Source organism: Oncorhynchus gorbuscha, linkage group LG08, assembly GCF_021184085.1.
Source record: "Oncorhynchus gorbuscha isolate QuinsamMale2020 ecotype Even-year linkage group LG08, OgorEven_v1.0, whole genome shotgun sequence".
In the NCBI taxonomy this organism is placed as follows: Eukaryota; Metazoa; Chordata; class Actinopteri; order Salmoniformes; family Salmonidae; genus Oncorhynchus; species Oncorhynchus gorbuscha.
The window spans coordinates 52,498,568-52,521,013 of NC_060180.1; the positions used below are offsets into that span (position 1 = coordinate 52,498,568).

At 44.6% G+C, this 22,446-nt stretch overlaps 1 protein-coding gene across 1 annotated transcript; it reads right to left on the reverse strand.

Annotated features, from left to right (window-relative positions):
• Window positions 1-1,359: 1,359 nt before the first annotated feature.
• Window positions 1,360-4,908, reverse strand: LOC124040917 (transmembrane protein 275-like). Its single transcript, XM_046358033.1, has 2 exons — window positions 4,386-4,908; window positions 1,360-3,169 (listed from the first exon to the last, which is right to left on the reverse strand). The coding sequence occupies exon 2, from the start codon at window positions 3,019-3,021 to the stop codon at window positions 2,407-2,409; it is 615 nt and encodes a 204-aa protein (XP_046213989.1). The 5' UTR covers window positions 3,022-3,169; window positions 4,386-4,908; the 3' UTR covers window positions 1,360-2,406.
• Window positions 4,909-22,446: the final 17,538 nt, after the last annotated feature.

The following is a 22,446-nucleotide window of genomic DNA, read 5'->3' on the forward strand; positions in this document are numbered from 1 at the left end:
TAGACATAGGGCTATACCTAACGGAACATATTAAATCATGTCCAGCACTACCCCAACATCACCATAGTGGCAAGAAAAAGTAAGTGAACCTTTTGGAATGACCTGGATTTCAGCATAAATTAGTCATAACATTTGATCTGATCTTCATAGACAATGGACAAACCCAGAGTGATTAAACTAATAACACAAAATATATTGAATACATAATTCAAACATTCACAGTGTAGGTTGGGAACAGTATGTGAACCCCTCGGCAAATGACATTTCCAAAAGCTAATTGGAGTCAGGAGTCAGCTAACCTATGAGACAAGATTGGAGATGTTGGTTAGAGCTGCCCCTGCCCTATTAAAAAAAACCTCACATTTTGTGAGTTTTCTACTCACAAGAAGCATTGCCTGACGTGAATCATGCCTCAAACAAAAGAGATCTCAGAAGACCTAAGATTAAGAATTGTTGACTTGCAAAAAGCTGGAAAGGGTTACAAAATTCTCTAAAATCAGTCCACAGTAAGACAAATTTCTGCACTCTTGCTAGTCTCCCTAGGAGTGGCTGCCCTGCAAAGATGACTGCAAAAGCACAGTGCAGAATGCTCAATGAGGTTAAGAAGAATCCTAGTGTCAGCTAAAGACTTACAGAATTCTCTGGAACATGCCATCTCTGTTGATGAGTCTATGAAACGTAAAACACTAAACAAGAACGTTATTCATGGGAGGACACCACGGAAGAAGCCACTGCTGTCCAAAAAAATAATTGCTGCATGTCTGAAGTTCGCAAAAGAAAACCTGGATGTTCCACAGCGCTTCTGTCAAACTATTCTGTGGACAGATGAAAGAGTTGAGTTGTTTAGAAGGAACACACAACTGTGGAGAAAAAAAGGCACAGCACACCAACATCAAAACCTCATCCCAACTGTAAAGTATGGTGGAGGGAGCATCATGGTTTAGGGCTGCTTTGCTGCCTCAGGGCCTGGACAGCTTGCTATCGTCAACGGAAAAAATGAACTCCCAAGTTTATCAATACATTTTGCAGGAGAATGTAAGGTTATCTGTCCCCCAATTGAAGCTCAACCGAAGTTGGGTGATGCAACAGGACAACAACCCAAACAACAGAATGGCTTCAACAGAATAAAATATACCTTAAGTGGCCCAGTCAGAGTCCTGACCTCAAGCAGATTTAAAATGGTGTGGCATGACATTGAGCAGTTCACACCAGACATCCCAAAAATATTGCTGAACTGAAACAGTTTTGTAAAGTGGTTAGCTTAGCCTAGTGGTTAGAGTGTTGGACTAGTAACCAGAAGGTATCAAGTTCAAACCCCTGAGCTGACAAGGTACAAATCTGTTGTTCTGCCCCTGAACAGGCAGTTAACCCACTGTTCCTAGGCTGTCATTGAAAATAAGAATTTGTTCTTAACTGACTTGCCTAGTTAAATAAAAGGTATATTAAAAAAATACAGTGTATTCAATAAAGACATGAGTACATATAATTGTTTACGAGTTTAAGCAGACTGTTTGTTTATTGTTGTGGCTTTTATGACCAATTTATGCATAAATCCAGGTAATGCCAAAGGATTTTCTTGCCACTGTATGTGAAAATGGCGCATTTCTATGTTTGTAGTAAAAATTCTGATTCCAAAAAAACGAATCACTTGCGACCCAGTTTTGGCCCGCAGGCCACTTGTTGCCAACCCCTGATGTACACTGCATATCATCCATAATGTTTTGTCTGTAGAAACAATTGAGGAAAAATTAATATTAGTCCTCTGTTGCTGATCCTTTCAGTTGAGATTATATTGCAAAGGAATCTTGCGACCCCATCTTTGAATCTAATTTAAGACCAAAGCAGCACATACTGTAATGTCAAACATCACTAAGTATTTAAATGATAGCATTAAACTCATTGCCATTTCGTGTCAAACCTTTCAGTTCTGGCAACAACAACAAAGTTGCGTCAGAGTAATCGGCTGAAATGTCCATCACTGAGGTCCAGACGGTCAAAGAAATGGGACACATCACTTTGTTTTACCCCTCCGAAATGCCACAGAGAAAACACTTCAATTCCCTCATTTTGCTTTCTGGTTAGAAACTGCTTATAATAATGCCCCATGCATGTTAAGAGAGGATTCTAAAGAGAACAGTTATGAGGAGGTAGGAACATCAATTCCAACGAAACCGTCACCCACGTTCCTTCAACGTTGAATTGCATGCTAATTACTGTTTGGCTGTTGGAAAAAACAAAAACAAATGCAATAAAACTCTGATAGCTTGTCATAAACATGAAAAATGGCACTACACAAAATGGCTAGACACACTGAAACACTGTCTGTATATCATCAATCCTAGTTCATATTTACATAGTTTTGCTGGGGCATGAAGCTCTTGCTTCAGTGCGTAAGTCAGGGCTGTGCTAGGTGGCCATATCATCACGTGGCAGGTTGAGCCTCACAGCCCCTCCCCCGGCCGAGGCGGCAGAGTAGTAGGCCGTGGCAGAGGTGGGGCCATTGGTCTCCATGGTGAAAAGCTTGCAGGTCCCTGGGGGGGCGGGGTCAGGAGCATCCCGCTCGGGGCTGGACGCCCGTGATGACCCCGGTGAGGCCGAGGGGCTGAGCTGTACTGCCGTGGTGTCCTGCAAAGTGTGCTCACTTGTCTCGATCTCAAACGTCGCTCCCCCAGCTAAACCTCCCCGCCCCATCATCCCCATGCTCCTCCCGCCCACCTTTGATCTCCGGGAGCCCTGGGCGGGGGGCAGGCGGCTGCAGACACAGCACGCTCCGAAGAAAGAGAAGGCTACCAGGAGCAGGATGGGCCCTATGATGATGGGAGGGTTGGCAGAGGGCACCAAGGTGCTGAAGGCGAATGCCCCCACCAGGGTGATGTTGATGCCTGCCAGCATGATGCACAGGCCGCATGCGCAGCACAACGCTGGGGAGGGCAGGCCATGGGGGCGGGACTTCCTCTTCTTCTTCTTTGGTTCCTGCTTCTTGGGCACAGGAGTGCTCGAACTCCTGTCAGTGACGACCATCTCTTCTTCTGTACCTCAAGGCTGCTCTGTCTCTCCGTCTTTCCTTAACTCTATATTTCTATCGTTCAGCAAGGACTGTTCCCCTTGGCAACAGACCACCGAGGGAGGCCATGGCTGTGCTGGTTGATTGTTCACAGTGTAAAAGCTCCTGAATCAGAGTAGGAAATATAAATGTTTAAGCTGAATGTGTTTTCAGTTATACAAGTTTCTAAGGTGGAAATAACAGACAAGGACATGCAGAACTCATGTTCAATGATGGTTGTAATTCATGCACTATCGTGATTCAATGATGGTTGTAATTCATGCACTATCGTGATTCAATGATGGTTGTAATTCATGCACTATCGTGATTCAATGATGGTTGTAATTCATGCACTATCGTGATTCAATGATGGTTGTAATTCATGCACTATCGTGATTCAATGATGATTGTAGTTTATGCACTATCGTGATTCAATGATGATTGTAGTTTATGCATGACATTATGATGATAATTCTAGCCTTGGTCTGAGCACTAAAACACAATTACAATGCTATCAAGAGGCCTTGGTGAGAAAGCTCATGTCGTGCTTCACTTGACCAAGGCTACGGCTCATATAACACTAAATACTCCCCCGCAACTCCTCCAGTTCACACATCTCATTTTTGGGCCTGATTCACTGCACATTACACTAGTCTGGCCTATGGCCCTAATTCAACAACAGATAACACGTGACAAATGTCTACGCTAATGGTAAACCATCATTTGCTGGAGCCAAGTACGCATGCATAAATATTTATTGTTCATGAATATCTAAAAGTATAATGTGTGTTGAGGGAAATTATAAACATAGAAATGAAAGGTTATGCAGTGTGCATGGGTGCAGAAGAGGTGGCAGGGTATTAGCAAGGTATTGATTGACCAGTGACTAAATTGTCAGTGAACTTGGGAAAGGACAGCCTAGTCGACATACCAATATTATCTCTTAAAAATGACCATACTGAATGATTACATTATTACTTGTCTTTTTAAGTATTTTAAATAGATATTTGATAAAATATACAATATTGTGTGTAAATGTACTAAACAGTGACTGCATTCATTCAAGGCTGGTGGGTGAATAAGGTTTGAATTACCCTTTTCATTCATCATCATCATACATACACCCCCTAAAAAGAAAGAATCAGTTATAAACCGCATAATGGTTATTTTAGTTATCTAGCCTATTGCTGCAGGAAAATGAAACGGCATGTTTGGTATAGCCTTTCTGAGCTTGGGCATTGAGCTTTTTTTTTTGAATGCGCGCAGGCATCAAATTCATCCTTGTACTGAACTGTTGCATATAACAACGTTCAAATTCATTGATTTCCGAGATTCATCTTACCTTCTGTGCTGATGTTCAGAATAGTTGAAGGTTCCTTTAGAAATAGCCTACATCTCCAACACGCATTTTCATACAGAATCCCATTCGCATACGGATGGTCAGGTTAGAACTACGTGTATATGCCGAAGAGTTGATTTTCAGATTGAACACCTCATAGTGTGCCAATCAATAGTAAATATTACAACCATGGCCGGTCGACGTAGTTAGGGCATCTTGTGAGAGAGGCTCATTCAGGTGAAGGCGTTGCTCTTCTTGACATATGGACGCTTGTTGTGTCCACGTGACTGTGCAGTCGGATACATGACGCCTATACAATTCTAGGATACGAAAACCTCTCTTACATAACACCTGTCCAAATATTCTCATCATCTTTCTTTACTCAAGAGCTGCTCTTCAGAGAAAATAATAATGAGTGCGTTTCCATAATCCCGCCAGTCTTGTGATTGTTTTTGATGGGTATATAGCAAGTAGGATGTTTGCACAGTGCATTGAGACGTCTCCCTCTCCTCACTGGGTAACACAATATATGTATGTGTGATAATGAGCATCTTGCGTCCATACAACCCCACTATGATATACACCGCTCCACGTGGTGTACTGGAGGAGGAGCGGTGGGTGTCTGATGAAAGAGCATTGGGGGGAGACTAGCGGACTCTGTGGACAGCATCCGGAGCTGGAACAAGCTACGCAAAGCTATTACATCATTGCACATATTGCAAGTAGGCTAGTCTTCATTTGTTGATCATGCATGAACAAATAAACCTGGTCTTAGATCAGTAGCATATATTCGTGGATGCCAAGGGATTCCAGGCTATTCCAACAAAAAAAGAAAACAAAAAAAGATACAAGATAATGTATCCTTCTTCTTTCTGTGTTTTATAAATGTCCTTCAATTCACAAGAGAGCATCCAAGCGAATGCTTTGTATGTGTAGCCCATCTATGCTGTCTGGTCAAAAAGAGTATGACATTGTTGCCACCCTTAGCATTCAATGCAAAGGAAGCCAGCGAGCATTTGGCCTCCCTCAATAAAAAAGGTATAAAATAATAGGCAATCAGAATTCAGCTAAACTGAGTGAGCTCAGCTATGAATGGTTCTGGTACACCAAAAAAAAGTGTAAAGTGAAGCCAGTTTGGAAATGGCTTCACACCAATCACATCACATTAGAAGCCAAACATCACTGACAGAAAACTTGAATTGTTGCATTTCGTTGTGTAGTTGTCCTCATGTGGCTAGCAAGCTAGCTACCGTGGTTCCTCATTTCAAAGTTGAGAGATTTCACTGCGGGACTTAGAGGTATCCAGCGTCACGACTTCATTGCACCAGACCACCACAAGGGGGAATCAGGGCACTCATTATGCATTTTGTCCCAAGGTTTTTAAATGACCAATCATATTGAGTGGTTCCAATGACGAATTTTGACACGAGCCACCCTTGCCTTGTGTCGTTCTTCAACAAAGATGGCTGACAAAACATTACAGTGGAACCAGATGTAAGTTGTTATAATATCATGTATCTCTTTTTATTTTACCACTACAATCTGTTTGTTGGACAAAACTGGAAAAGTAAACATCCGCACCTTGATGGTGTCAACTGTGCTTATGTCTGCGTAATGAAAAAGTAGGGAAAAAATGTAAACTTATATTTCTGGTCTAGCGATTGATGACAAACAAGCTCGCTTAAAATGGTGACCTGTAACAGTTTTGCTTCCGTCCCGTTCCTTTCTGGGCTCAAACCAGGGACCCTCTGCACACATAGACAACAGCCACCCTCGAAGCATCGTTACCCATCGCTCCACAAAAGCCTACTATGTACACGGATTTCAGAGCACTCTTGTCTGAGTACCAGACAACACTGTTTGAATATGGCCAGTGTCGGAAAAAAAGAGTAATTCAATTGTTTCCAGCAGCACATTTACAGTCACCAGCGCTCTGGTTAACACTAAAACTGCCTTACCAGCTCTGCTAGGGCGAGTAAACGGTCAGAGTGGTCTCATTTGTGTCTGGAAGTAGCTAGCCAACGTTAACTTGGGTGCTTGACTGCCGTTGTAAGGCCAGAATGCTCAAATCAACCCTACTCCTCGGCCCGAACGTCCAGTGTGCGCTCCGAGAGCAAAACAAACGGAATTTACAAACGGACCATTTTTCTCTGAATGGAAACACCATAATATTAATCTAATTAATTAAGCCAAATTTCCTAAAAATCAATCCCGTATACTATGTTATTACAAAAAGGTTTTAAAGGAGGAACCACTGTACCTAAAATCACCCCTTTCCTAATTTAGCAATTGATGCAGATCGGGATTTGGATTTGGTTTTACTTCATTCTCTGCACGGACCAATGATTATGGTGATTCTGATCCAACCATAAATTCATACATTGTGCCCCTGGCCTGAGAGGACGGAAGTTCAACATATAGCTAGATGTAGTAACGTTAGGGTAATGTTAACTAACATCATTGCCCGTGTAAGGAAGTTAGGCTAGCAAGCAATCATTTTAGCCAGGTAACCTAGGACAACAAAAATGAAATGCTTGTATTGCAGCCGTTTAGGCAACATAAAAGAGGATGGCATTGGTGTTTCTCTACAAGTAGGGTGAATCACCAAGTTTTTTATTCACATATAACAAACTTATTCACCTGTTTGTTATATGCAATATGTTTTCTGGACTTCACCAGACAGAGGTTGCTCTCCGGATTTGTGATGAAACTAGGGTGTGGTTGAATTTCTTTTGCCACTGTGTCTTCTTATTGTCTTGACTTTAGGCCTGTATATCACAGTGTCAAGACATATGAACTAACAGGTTATAGAGCAAAAACAATTATCACAACACATAGGTTGTAATATGGCATTTTATTCCTGGCTTGGCTTTCCCAGTGATTTTACCCACACACCGCTATGCCAAACAACATGGCTAATGTTTGGCATGACAATGAGTGACAAGGAGTTGCCATGTGGCCTTCAGGCCACAAATGGGAATAAACCCTTCTTCTTTCAAGCATTTGAAATTCGAAACTAGCTTCGTCTGAAAAGACATGCTCCCTCGAGTGAAAGTGTCCTCAAAAGACCAGAAGCATTTACTCCATCACTGTTCACACCTTGAAATTGTATTTTATTTGACTATCTTTCAATCATACATGATAGCATTGAACAACAATGGAAATAAAGTCATGTCCAAGTATTTGCATTGTTATTCAGTGAAAAGGGCACTGGAAAGCAAAGGCCCTGCATTTAAATGCACTTGTTATTCTATACAGTGTAAGTTGGCCTTACTGAAACTTTGTACATTCATTGGAGGGTTGGCTACCCCAGGTCAGATAAAAACTTCAGCAACAGTTTCCTGTTATGAAATGAAGTATTGAGTTAGAATTGAGCTTACATGATGTAGAAGTAAACGTAATTTACAAAAAAGTTGTGGACTTAAAGATCCTGACAGCGAGACAAGAAGCCAACAAAATACTGCATTCATTATTCAATTCCAGGCTCAGAGCACACATCATGCTGTACATACATCATACATCATGCTGTGCCTTTTCCCCATGCTACTACCCATGCAGCAGTCACTGCCTGGCTGAGCTCTCCTGAATATAAATGCATTGGGTTTCAATGCAGGTGTGCATTTTGGTGTGTGTGCGTGTGTGCGTGTGTGCATGCTTGTGTGTGCAGTGGTGGAAAAAGTACCCAATTGTCATACTTGAGTAAAGGTTGTCGTGGAAATTTCCTTTATTTACCAAATCATGAGAGCAAACCACAACACAAGTCAGAGTTAGTTATCAAAGTCCATCTTTCAGATCAATTCAGTGTCTATCAATTAATTCTATGAGAGCCCCCTCTACATTGCAACTGAGATCCTTTAATAGCAAAGATCCACCCCCCCCCTAGACGACATGACAAACCACAGGTCTTAGGAACTTACACAAAGAAAATACTTTACTTCAGAGAGGAGTATCTCCTAGCCAGACAGAGTTGGCTATAAATTATCGTTCAGTTTGGTCTCCTAAACAAAGCTCTTATTTCGTCCTTGGTACAAAATGGTACCAAGATATTGCCCCCACCCTATGATATATATCAAATTGTCATTTAGATACAACCAATTCTAAATACAACCAATCCTCCATATCAACAGGCATATAACAAATCCATCCTATCTTGACAAGATCACAGAGCCACACTGACTGGCATTGTGGAGCCAAGAGATACACGCTTGACCTCTCCCCTCTCTAAGGCCCAAAAAACTTTGTCTTGACATAGAACAGATACTACAACCACCCTGCCACAGTTCGTTCGATGGCTCTGAACGAACTTTATTTAACTCTTTGCAAACTGGAAAACATTTATCCGGAGGCTGCATTCATTGTAGCTGGGGATTTTAACAAAGCCAATCTGAAAACAAGACTCCCTAAATTTTATCAGCATATCGATTGCGCAACCAGGGGTGGTAAAACCTTGGATCATTGTTACTCTAACTTCCGCGACGCATATAAGGCCCTGCCCCGCCCCCCTTTCGGAAAAGCTGACCACGACTCCATTTTGCTGATCCCTGCCTACAGGCAGAAATTAAAACAAGAGGCTCCCACGCTGAGGTCTGTCCAACACTGGTCAGACCAAGCTGACTCTACACTCCAAGACTGCTTCCATCACGTGGACTGGGACATGTTTCGTATTGCGTCAGATGGGAATATTGACGAATACGCTGATTCGGTGTGCGAGTTCATTAGAACGTGCGTCGAAGATGTCGTTCCCATAGCAACGATAAAAACATTCCCTAACCAGAAACCGTGGATTGATGGCAGCATTCGCGTGAAACTGAAAGCGCGAACCACTGCTTTTAATCAGGGCAAGGTGTCTGGCAACATGACTGAATACAAACAGTGCAGCTATTCCCTCCGTAAGGCTATTAAACAAGCTAAGCGTCAGTACAGAGACAAAGTGGAATCTCAATTCAATGGCTCAGACACAAGAGGCATGTGGCAGGGTCTACAGTCAATCATGGACTACAAGATGAAATGCAGCCAAGTCACGGACTAGGATGTCTTGCTCCCAGGCAGACTAAATAACTTTTTTGCCCGCTTTGAGGACAATACAGTGCCACTGACACGGCCTGCAACGGAAACATGCGGTCTCTCCTTCACTGGAAACATGCGGTCTCTCCTTCACTGCAGCCGAGGTGAGTAAGACATTTAAACGTGTTAACCCTCGCAAGGCTGCAGGCCCAGACGGCATCCCCAGCCGCGCCCTCAGAGCATGCGCAGACCAGCTGGCCGGTGTGTTTACGGACATATTCAATCAATCCCTATACCAGTCTGCTGTTCCCACATGCTTCAAGAGGGCCACCATTGTTCCTGTTCCCAAGAAAGCTAAGGTAACTGAGCTAAACGACTACCGCCCCGTAGCACTCACTTCCGTCATCATGAAATGCTTTGAGAGACTAGTCAAGGACCATATCACCTCCACCCTACCTGACACCCTAGACCCACTCCAATTTGCTTACCGCCCAAATAGGTCCACAGACGATGCAATCTCAACCACACTGCACACTGCCCTAACCCACCTGGACAAGAGGAATACCTATGTGAGAATGCTGTTCATCGACTACAGCTCGGCATTCAACACCATAGTACCCTCCAAGCTCGTCATCAAGCTCGAGACCCTGGGTCTCGACCCCGCCCTGTGCAACTGGGTACTGGACTTCCTGACGGGCCGCCCCCAGGTGGTGAGGGTAGGCAACAACATCTCCTCCCCGCTGATCCTCAACACGGGGCCCCACAAGGGTGCGTTCTGAGCCCTCTCCTGTACTCCCTGTTCACCCACGACTGCGTGGCCACGCACGCCTCCAACTCAATCATCAAGTTTGCGGACGACACAACAGTGGTAGGCTTGATTACCAACAACGACGAGACGGCCTACAGGGAGGAGGTGAGGGCCCTCGGAGTGTGGTGTCAGGAAAATAACCTCACACTCAACGTCAACAAAACTAAGGAGATGATTGTGGACTTCAGGAAACAGCAGAGGGAACACCCCTATCCACATCGATGGAACAGTAGTGGAGAGGGTAGCTAGTTTTAAGTTCCTCGGCATACACATCACAGACAAACTGAATTGGTCCACTCACACTGACAGCGTCGTGAAGAAGGCGCAGCAGCGCCTATTCAACCTCAGGAGGCTGAAGAAATTTGGCTTGTCACCAAAAGCACTCACAAACTTCTACAGATGCACAATCGAGAGCATCCTGGCGGGCTGTATCACCGCCTGGTACGGCAACTGCTCCGCCCTCAACTGTAAGGCTCTCCAGAGGGTAGTGAGGACTGCACAACGCATCACCGGGGGCAAACTACCTGCCCTCCAGGACACCTACACCACCCGTTGTTACAGGAAGGCCATAAAGATCATCAAGGACATCAACCACCCGAACCACTGCCTCTTCACCCCGCTATCATCCAGAAGGCGAGGTCAGTACAGGTGCATCAAAGCTGGGACCGAGAGACTGAAAAACAGCTTCTATCTCAAGGCCATCAGACTGTTAAACAGCCACCACTAACACTGAGTGGCTGCTGCCAACACACTGTCATTGACACTGACCCAACTCCAGCCATTTTAATAATGGGAATTGATGGGAAATGATGTAAATATATCACTAGCCACTTTAAACAATGCTACCTTATATAATGTTACTTACCCTACATTATTCATCTCATATGCATATGTATATACTGTACTCTACATCATCGACTGCATCCTTATGTAACACATGTATCACTAGCCACTTTAACTATGCCACTTTGTTTACTTTGTCTACACACTCATCTCATATGTATATACTGTACTCGATACCATCTACTGTATGCTGCTCTGTACCATCACTCATTCATATATCCTTATGTACATGTTCCTTATCCCCTTACACTGTGTATAAGACAGTAGTTTTGGAATTGTTAGTTAGATTACTTGTTGGTTATCACTGCATTGTCGGAACTAGAAGCACAAGCATTTCGCTACACTCGCATTAACATCTGCTAACCATGTGTATGTGACAAATAAAATTGGATTTGATTTGATTTGATTTATTATACAAACACATTCTGATGAGAAGTAACTTACAAACATATGATGAATATAAAACATCTTACCTATGTTACCACCTAATTCTGATTATTCCCCAACAAAGTAAAGATACCTTTAACAGAAAATGACTTAAATAAAAGTCACCCAGTGAAATACTACTTCAGTAAAAGTCTAAAATTATTTGGTTTTAAATATACTTAAGCATCAAAAGTAAATGTAATCGCTAAAAAATACTCAAGTATCAAAAGTAAAAGTACAAATAATTTCAAATTCCTTATATTAAGCAAATCAGATGGTGACATTTTTTAATTTACATTTTTCAACGGAAAGCCAGGGGCACACCCAGGGATGACCAGGGATGTTCTCTTGATAAGTGAGTGAATTGGACCCTTTTCCTGTCCTGCTAAGCATTCAAAATGTAACAAGTACTTTTGGGGGTCAAATAAAATGTATGCAGTAAAAAGTACATCATTTTCTTTAGGAATGTGAAAGTAAAAGTTGTCAAAAATATAAATAGTAAAGTAAAGTACAGATACCCCAAAAAAGTAGTACTTAAAGTATTTTTTACTTATGTACTTCACATCACTGTGTGTGTGTGGAGGGGTGAGCATGTCAGTGAGTGGTTTTTAGTCAGAAGATGTGAGCGAGGATAATATAAGTTGTAATCAGGGTTCTCCCTACAGAGTCTGAGAGATATTTATATGTAAGGGCTCACTCTTCAGGTTATAATAGTCAGAATCACCACTTGATTATTTCACTATCTTGTGTGATGAGCTGAGTTACTATCCAGTAGTTGATTTTACTTGGTTGATGCCAAATATAAACGTGAGGGAAATCACTTCAGGGAGGAACAAGAAACCTCTATGCTTATATATCTGACTAGTATATACAGTTGAAGTCGGAAGTTTACATACACTTAGGTTAGAGTCATTAAAATTATTTTTTCAAACACTCCACAAATGTCTTGTTAACAAACTATAGTTTTGGCAAGTCGGTTAGGACATCTATGTAATTTTTCTAACAATTGTTTACAGACAGATTATTTCACTTATAATTCACTGTATCACAATTCCAGTGGGTCAGAATTTTACATACACTAAGTTGACTGTGCTTTTTAACAGCTTGGAAAATTCCAGAAAATGATGTCATGGCTTTAGAAGCTTCTGATAGGCTAATTGACATAATTTGAGTAAATTGGAGGTGTAACTGTGGATGTATTTCAAGGCCTATCTTCCAACTCAATGCCTCTTTGCTTGACATCATGTGAAAATCAAAATAAATCACCAAAGACCTCAGAAAAAAATGGTAGAACTCCACAAGTCTGGTTCATCCTTGGGAGCAATTTCCAAACGCCTGAAGGTACCACGTTCATCTGTGCAAGCAATAGTATAAACATCATGGGACCACACAGCCGTCATACCGCTCAGGAAGGAGACTCGTTCTGTCTCCTAGTGTCACTGTCACGGTTCATGAATCCACTGCCTCCCTCTCTCTTTCTCTTCTCTTTCTCTTCTCTCTCTCTCTCTCTCTCTCTCTCTCTCTCTCTCTCTCTCTCTCTCTCTCTCTCTCTCTCTCTCTCTCTCTCTCTCCCGTGTTTGTGTGGGCGTGGTTCCCAATCTCGGTGTTACGGATACAGTTATCCTGTGTGTGTGTGTATCCTGTGTGTGTGTTCCTTTTCTCTCCTTCTCCCCTCACAGGTGGAAATCATCACTCCCCAATCAGTCAACAATCAATCATCAATCAGAAGACACACCTCCTCCTATTTCCTGACCTATCACAGTTCCTTCCCCATGGTTTAAAAACCCCATCATTTGTTTGTTCATGAGCTCAGCTCAGCTCAATCTCTCTGTAAATGCCATGTCTGTAGGTCTCTGTGTTTCACTCTCGCTTTGTGTCTTAACCTCTCTTTTGTTTAAAACACCTCCATAGCACTGTCATCCCCTGTGAGTATTGTTTTTGGTTATGGTGTTTGTTTGTTTGCTGGTGGGAAAAGGGGAAACCAAGACAAGTCGCCCATGGGCATACACTACCCGTAGGTGAACTTTGTTAAATACACTAGTTAGAACTGGGCGGACCACCCACTGTATTTTTGGTTAGTTAGTTGTTGTTAAAGTAGGCTAGTCTAGCTTAGGGGTGTGTTTTTGTATATTTATTGTTTCTTTCCTTGGGTCCAGCTCAGCCCCTTTTCCTGCTCCCCCCATTACCGTGTGTTTATAAATAAACCTAGAGTTTGACGGTAGATTTCTGTTGTCGTGGTTATTTCGTGCACACTTTTACTTTGTCACAATAATAATTTGCATGAGTTATGTTACGGGTCTCATTACCATCCATTTACATTTCCCCCTAGACTGTCGGGCCAAAAGGGATTCGTAACACTCGGCCTGATTGTCTGCGCCAGCTGGAACCACTTATCTTCCCTTTATATGTTCTGTAACCAGTGTTTCTTGTTGTCAGATCGTTGTTACTTCCCTGAGGTTGTGTTGTTACTTCCCTGAGGTTGTGTTGTTACTTCCCTGAGGTTGTGTTGTTACTTCCCTGAGGTTGTGTTGTTACTTCCCTGAGGTTGTGTTGTTACTTCTCTGAGGTTGTGTCGTGTGTCCGTGCTCATCTCTCGCCGCCCTTGTGTGGAGTATCTGCTGTGCTCCTTCCTACCCATCCGGACACACTCCCCTGGATTTCTCAGCACGCTATCATCGGAAGATGCGCCCTAGTCCCTGGGTCGGATTCCGTCTGAGTACAGTCTGTCTGTCCTGTTGCTGCTATAAACTGTATTCATTAAACCATCGTTGCTTGCATCTTGCATCCGCCTCTGTATTGTCACAGAACGATCTGACCAGACCATGGATGCAGCGAGTTCAACGAGTCTGACCGAATTCATTTCCCGCAGTATCACGAGAATGGATCAACAAGAGGAGAACATCTCCAGCACAGGTCGGGCAGTACAAGCCATTGCGACGCAGGTATCCCAGCTGACCCAACAATTACAACATCTGAGGGGTTCCGCTGCGCCACCTACACCGGCAGTTCAACCCGCCCCGCCAGAGCCGGATTCCCAGCTAGAGCCACGGCTACCGACACCAGAGGGTTATTCAGGTGATCCTGACTATTGCAGAGCTTTTCTTACGAGATGTTCCATGCATTTCTCGTTGCAGCCACGGATCTTCAACCGTGAACAGTCTAAAGTAGCATTCGTACTCACACTGCTATCAGGCAAAGCGGCTCTTTGGGGAACGGCGGTGTGGGCGAACCAGGACCCATGCTGCACCTCTTTCCAGACACTCTCCGAGGAGATGAGAAGGGTCTTCGATCGGGCCGTGGCGGGTAGGGAGGCGGCCAGACTACTCGCTGACCTTCGCCAAGGAGACCGTTCCGTATCGGAATACTCCATCCAATTCCGCACTCTGGCCGCAGAGTGTCAGTGGAACGAGGAGGCGCAGTGGGACATGTTCCTGCATGGGCTGGAGGACCGGATCCAGAAGGAGATTTATGTTCTGGACCTTCCCAGGAGTTTAAATGGACTAGTGGAACTAGCCTTGAGGATCGACGCTCGTCTGAGTCGTATTGGCCGCCGAGCATGCTCTAACAGACCGTATAACGACACGGAGGGCTGGCATGCCAGCGGCGGGAACACGGCCAGTTCAGCCTCCGCTCACGAACCCATGCAGCTGGGGAGAGCTCGCCTCTCCCGGGAAGAGAGGGAGAGGCGGAGATCCCAAGGACTCTGTCTCTACTGTGGTAGAGCGGGCCACTTTATCCACTCCTGTCCGGTAAAAGATCAGGCCCGGTAGTAAGCATGAGGCTACTATCGGGTGGTGTCACCACAGAGAAGACCTCATCATCTACTCTCCTCCCGGTAAGACTAAGATGGGCCACCCACACGCACGACACCCAAGCCTTACTGGACTCAGGAGCAGAGGGTAATTTCATGGACATCAAGCTCGCTCACAAACTACAGATTCCTATCACCTCACTCACGCACAAGATATCCGTCAACGCTCTCAATGGTCAAGAACTCCCCAACATTTCTCACACCACTGAACCTATCACACTCATCACTTCTGGCAATCACACTGAGACACTATCATTTCTACTCATGGACTCACCCCTTGCACCATTAGTTCTCGGCCACCTTTGGCTCACCCAACACAACCCCAGAGTTGACTGGGTTCATAACTCTATATCCATGTGGAGTAACAAGTGTCTTGAGTCCTGTTTAGTGTCTGCTTGTTCGTCTGTGTCTGATTCTGTGTTTCTAGAGGAGGCAGTGGATTTGTCTAACGTGCCCATTGAATACCTTGACCTGAAGGAGGTGTTCAGTAAGTCCCGTGCTGCTTCTCTTCCTCCGCATCGTCCCTATGACTGTGCAATATAATTATTGCCAGGTGAGTCTCCGCCTAAAGGCAAGTTATATTCACTCTCTGTTCCGGAGAGGGAGGCTATGGAGAGATACATCTCTGATTCTCTGGCATCTGGATTCATTCGTCCTTCCTCTTCTCCAGCGGGGGCGGGGTTCTTCTTTGTGGGGAAGAAGGATGGATCTCTGCGTCCTTGCGTTGATTACCGTGGGTTGAATAACATCACAGTGAAGAATACCTATCCCTTACCGTTGATGTCCTCAGCCTTTGAAAGGTTACAGGGAGCATCCGTGTTCACTAAGTTGGATTTACGTAATGCATATCATTTGGTTCACATAAGGGGGGGGGACGAATGGAAGACCGCGTTTAACACCCCCAGAGGGCACTTCGAATATTTGGTCATGCCTTTTGGGCTATCCAACTCCCCAGCGGTTTTCCAGGCACTCGTCAATGACGTGCTGAGAAATATGATTGATCAGTTCATATATGTTTACCTGGATGACATACTGATTTTTTTCCTTCTTCTCTCCAGGAACACGTTCAGCACGTCAGACGAGTGCTTCAGAGGTTGTTGGAGAATGGACTTTTTGTCAAGGCGGAGAAATGCATTTTTCATGCACAATCCGTTCCATTCCTAGGTTACATCGTCTCGACTGAAGGTATTCGCATGGATCTTGACAAGGTTAAGGCTGTGGTGGATTGGCCAAGCCCAGATTCCCGTAAGGCCCTACAGAGGTTTCTGGGATTTGCCAATTTCTACCGGCGTTTCGTTCGCAACTTTAGTCAGATAGTCACTCCTCTTACCGCCTTAACCTCCCCCAGAGTGACGTTCAGGTGGTCCGATACAGCCGAGGCTGCATTCGCCAAACTCAAGAGCCGCTTTGTTTCGGCTCCCATCCTCATAGCTCCCGATCCCTCGCGTCAGTTCGTGGTGGAGGTGGACGCTTCAGAGGTGGGGGTAGGTGCGGTACTTTCCCAACGTTCCTCTTCTGACGACAAGATGCACCCTTGCGCGTTCCTTTCCCATCGGTTATCACCTGCAGAACGCAACTACGACATTGGCAACAGAGAGTTGTTGGCAGTGAAGTTAGCACTGGAGGAGTGGCGCCATTGGTTAGAGGGGTCGGGGGTACCTTTTATAGTTTGGACCGATCACAAAAATTTGGAATATATCAGAACTGCCAAGCGACTCAACTCCAGGCAGGCGTGGTGGGCACTCTTTTTCGGACGTTTTGACTTCTCTCTCTCGTATCGCCCGGGTTCCAAGAATGTCAAACCCGATTCCCTTTCTCGCATTTTTGACCATTCCGAATGCCCATCCACTCCCGAGTGCATCCTACCCGGGACCCTAGTGGTCTCCACACTCACATGGGAGGTTGAATCGAGGGTCAAAACGGCCTTAGAAGGGGTAACGCCTCCGCCCGGTTGCCCGCCTAATCGGTTGTTTGTGCCGGAGGGGTGTCGGTCCGATGTTATTCGGTGGGGGCATTGCTCCAACGTAGCGTGTCATCCAGGAGTCAGCCGCACTAGCTTTTTGGTTAAGCAACGCTTTTGGTGGCCACTGATGGCTCGTGACATTCACAGTTTCGTCTTGGCTTGCTCGGTTTGTGCCACTGGGAAGACTTCTAATCGACCCCCAGATGGGTTACTCCAACCGCTGTCGGTCCCTTCGAGACCCTGGTCCCACATCGCGCTAGATTTTGTTACCGGCCTTCCGCCCTCCCAGGGCAAGACGGTTGTTTTGACCGTGGTGGACCGGTTCTCGAAGGCGGCTCATTTTATTCCCTTGCCTAAATTACCATCTGCCAAGGAGACAGCGGTAACTGTCGTGGATCACGTCTTTCGCTTACATGGCCTGCCGATGGACGTAGTTTCTGACAGGGGGCCCCAATTTGTGTCCAAGTTTTGGCAAGAGTTTTGTAGATTACTGGGAGCGAGTGTCAGCCCGTCTTCAGGGTTTCATCCCCAGAGCAACGGTCAAACGGAGAGGGCCAACCAAGATTTGGAGAGAGTGTTGCGATGTTTGGTTTCTAAAAATCCCTCTTCCTGGAGTCAACAACTCTCTATGGTTGAGTACGCTCACAATTCGTTGCCAGTGGCAGCCACGGGTCTCTCTCCGTTTGAGTGTAGTTTAGGTTACCAGCCACCTATCTTTCCCAGTACAGAGTCCGAGGTCACTGTTCCCTCCGCTCACGCTTTCATCCAGAGGTGCCGTCACGCATGGAGCACAGCCCGTGAGACTCTTCTCCGGGTGGGGGCGCGCACCAAGGCTAAGGCCGATCGCCACCGGTCGAAGTCTCCGGTATACGTCGTTGGCCAAAGAGTGTGGCTTTCTACTAAGAACATTCCACTCCAATCCGTTTCGAACAAGCTTGCCCCCAAATTTATCGGCCCGTTCAAAGTCACCAGGATCATTAGTCCGGTGGCGGTCCGGCTCAAGCTTCCTCCGGCATATAGGAGAATTCATCCTAACTTTCATGTGTCTAAAATAAAACCTGTGTTTCAGGCACGCATTAACCCGCCGGTCCCGGTTCCCCCGCCGCCACGACTTGTTGATGGGGAACCCACCTTTTCTGTCAATCGTATTTTGGACTCTAGAAGGAGGGGACACGGATTCCAGTACCTGGTGGACTGGGAGGGTTACGGCCCGGAGGAGAGAAGTTGGGTACCTGCTAGGGACATTCTGGATCACTCCCTTATCGATGATTTCAATCGACAGGTAAAGAGAGGCGTTCCTAAGGGGGGGGGGTATTGTCACGGTTCATGAATCCACTGCCTCCCTCTCTCTTTCTCTCTCTCTCTCTCTCTCTCTCTCTCTCTCTCTCTCCCGTGTTTGTGTGGGCGTGGTTCCCAATCTCGGCCTGATTGTCTGTGCCAGCTGGAACCACTTATCTTCCCTTTATATGTTCTGTAACCAGTGTTTCTTGTTGTCAGATCGTTGTTACTTCCCTGAGGTTGTGTTGTTACTTCCCTGAGGTTGTGTTGTTACTTCCCTGAGGTTGTGTCGTGTGCCCGTGCTCATCTCTCGCCGCCCTTGTGTGGAGTATCTGCTGTGCTCCTTCCTACCCATCCGGACACACTCCCCTGGATTTCTCAACACGCTATCATCGGAAGATGCGCCCTAGTCCCTGGGTCGGATTCCGTCTGAGTACAGTCTGTCTGTCCTGTTGCTGCTGTAAACTGTATTCATTAAACCATCGTTGCTTGCATCTTGCATCCACCTCTGTATTGTCACAGTCACGTTCTGATCATAGTTTTTTTGTGTTTTATTTGTTTTAGTGTTGGTCAGGACGTGAGCTGAGTGGGCATTCTATGTTGTGTGTCTAGTTTTCCCATTTCTATGTTTGGCCTGATATGGTTCTCAATCAGAGGCAGGTTTTAGTCATTGTCTCTGATTGGGAACCATATTCAGGTAGCCTGTTTTGTGTTGGGTTTGGTGGGTGGTTGTTTCCTGTGTTCTGTCTTTGTGTCTATGCACCATTTAGGACTGTTTCGGTTTTTCCACATTTGTTGTTTTGGTCTTTTGTAGTGGTCACATTTATGGTCTTTATTAAACATGTTGAACTCTAACCACGCTGCGCTTTGGTCCATTCCTTCGTCCACAGAAGAAAACCGTTACACCTAGAGATGAACGTACTTTGGTACGAAAAGTGCTAATCAATCCCAGAACAACAGCAAAGGACCTTGTGAAGTTGCTGGAGGAAACAGGTACAAAAGTATCTATATCCACAGTCAAACGAGTACTATATCGACATAACCTGACAGGCCGCTCAGCAAGGAAGAAGCCACTGCTCCAAAGCTGCCATTAAAAAAAGCCAGACTATGGTTTGCAACTGCACATGGGGACAAAGATCATACTTTTTGGAGAAATGTCCTCTGGTCTGATGAAACAAAAATAGAACTGTTTGGCCATAGCGACCATCCTTATGTTTGGAGGAAAAAGGGTGAGGTTTGCAAGCCGACGAACACTATCCCAACCGGGAAGTACGGGGGTGGCAGCATTATGTTGTGGGGGTGCTTGGCTGTAGGATGGACTGGTGCACTTCACAAAATAGATGGCATCATGAGGTAGGAAAATTGTGGATATATTGAAGTAAGATCTCAAGACATCAGTCAGGAAGTTAAAGCTTGGTCGCAAATGGGTCTCCAAATGGACAATGACCCAAAGCATACTTCCAAAGCTGTGGCAAAATGGCTTACGGACAACAAAGTCATGGTATTGGAGTGGCCATCACAAAGCACCGACCTCAATCCTGTAGAAAATGTGTGGGCAGAACTGAAAAAGCGTGTGCTAGCAAGGAGTTCTACAAACCAGACTCCGTTACACCGGCTCTGTCAGGAGGAATGGGCCAAAATTCACCCAACTTACTGTGGAAAGCTTGTGGAAGACTACCCAAAACGTTTGACCCAAGTTAAACAATTTAAAGGCAATGCTATCAAATACTAATTGAGTGTATATAAACTTTTGACCCACTGGGAATGTGATGAAAGAAATGAAAGCTGAAATAAATCATTTTCTCTACTATTATTCTGACATTTCACATTCTTAAAATAAAGTGGTGATCCTGACTAACCTCTACTAGGATTAAATGTCAGGAATTGTGAAAAAATGAGTTTAAATGTATTTGACTAAGGTGTATGTAAACTTCTGACTTCAACTGTAGGTATAGGATAATATTGCTAATAACATTTTTGATTTTAGAAGAAAATACTGTTTATTCCTCTGGATAATTAAGAGAAGGCACATTGTGTAGCTTCTGAACTGTACTGTGGAATTAAATGAACATCTGATTTACCAGCTTGTGAAGTCCATTTGAGACCAAGTGTGAGTAGGTGAGCAGAAGATACTGGATTTGTGCAGTCTGCTATAAAAACAATTTATGGGATGTCTGGATCAGGGAGGGGGTCTGCTTTAACTTCTGCTTGGACAAGATGTCTGGCATGTCTGAGGATGTCTTGCAACAGAATAGTGTGGGTTTTAGGAAAGATTGCCTAGCTCATAGTAAATTATAATGTGTGAAAATGTGCATGCATGCCCATGTGTCTGTGTGGGGGTGTGTGTGTTGCATGTCTGATCCAGATCAGACATGCATTCCCTGCAAGGTTGGTGAATGACTGAGTCAGATGATGAATGGAATCTGGGGTCTTGGTTACCATGGCAACATCATCTGGGCACAACTTGATTGCTTGGTTATGAAAAGGAATCAGTGGCAATTTTAGCATGTAAATCCTGGTGGGGCAAAGAAAAAAATGTGGGATGCATGCCATCAAAGCCACTACACAACACTAAACAATACGTTAATTGCACTATATCGATGACAAGCGGTTCCCACAAACGGCCTACATAAACCTGTCCCAGCATCTTACCCCTGCTACACCTGGCTATCAGCGGAGCCTTGTCTGGCAGCGAAACAACTCATTTACTGCTTTTAAAAAACATAGCTGATATGGCTGACTTGCTTAAACAAATGTGGCATCTAATGACAGTTGAGATGTACAAACTACGGCATATAAGAGGCAATCATTCATTTTGATTAAGATATTATTGAGAAAGCTAGGACGGACGTAGTCACTATAACTATTTGTTCAGCACTTTTGAAATGGACCGTGACAGAATTCATAACATGGGCCGTTCTTACAATATTCTCCCTGTACACCAAGTCAGAACTGTACTGTAGGATAAATAATAGGGGCATATAATCAGACAATGAAAGCTCTTATAATATTCGATGATCACATCTCTCTAAAAACAGGTTATAGGCTACATGTGCACCACCAAGTCAGAACAGTAGGCTAAATTAAGAGGGGAAAATAGGCCAAATTATTAGGGTGAGGCATATGGGCTACTAACATCTTACTACACAACTAACACTTAGTATTACTTTCTTAGCTACAGTATAAATATCTCTCCGGCATATTACATCATTTATGCAGCAGCATACAATGCAACTTGTGCTGTGTTCACTTGAACACTTGAGCGTGGCGGTCCTTCGTGGGCATATATTGTCATCAAAGTCTGGCATTCTATGGATTTATGGTGCTTTCAAAACAACTGGGAACTCAGAATAAAACAAGGTCAAATCATGATGACATCATTGAGCTTCAGGTCGTAGCTCTAGAAAGAAGCCAGATTTACAATTACGAGTTGGATGACCATTCAAAATGTATTTTCCCAGTCTGAGCTCATTTTTTCATGACTTCCCAGTTGTCTTGAACTCACTGAAGTCAAGTTCTCGCAGTTCCGAGTTAACAGTTGTTTTGATTGCGGCACAAATATATATATATATATGCCATTTAGCAGACGCTTTTATCCAAAGCGACTTACAGTCATGTGTGCATACATTCTATGTATGGGTGGTCCCGGGGATCGAACCCACTACCCTGGCGTTACAAGCGCCATGCTCTACCAACTGAGCTACACAGGACCATCTAACATTGACTGCACGGCCAATGTTAGATGTTTAGGGACCACACAGCCACTCCAATGAATAGCACGCTAGTGATTGCTTTGCAATGCTTGCAGTTAGCTACCGTCATTGATTCCTTCCAAACCACTCATTCTTGAATTTGCGATATCCAACTTATGTAATGTTCTTGCCCAATGGCCGATGAGCACCGATACATTTTACCTTATAATTTCTCATTT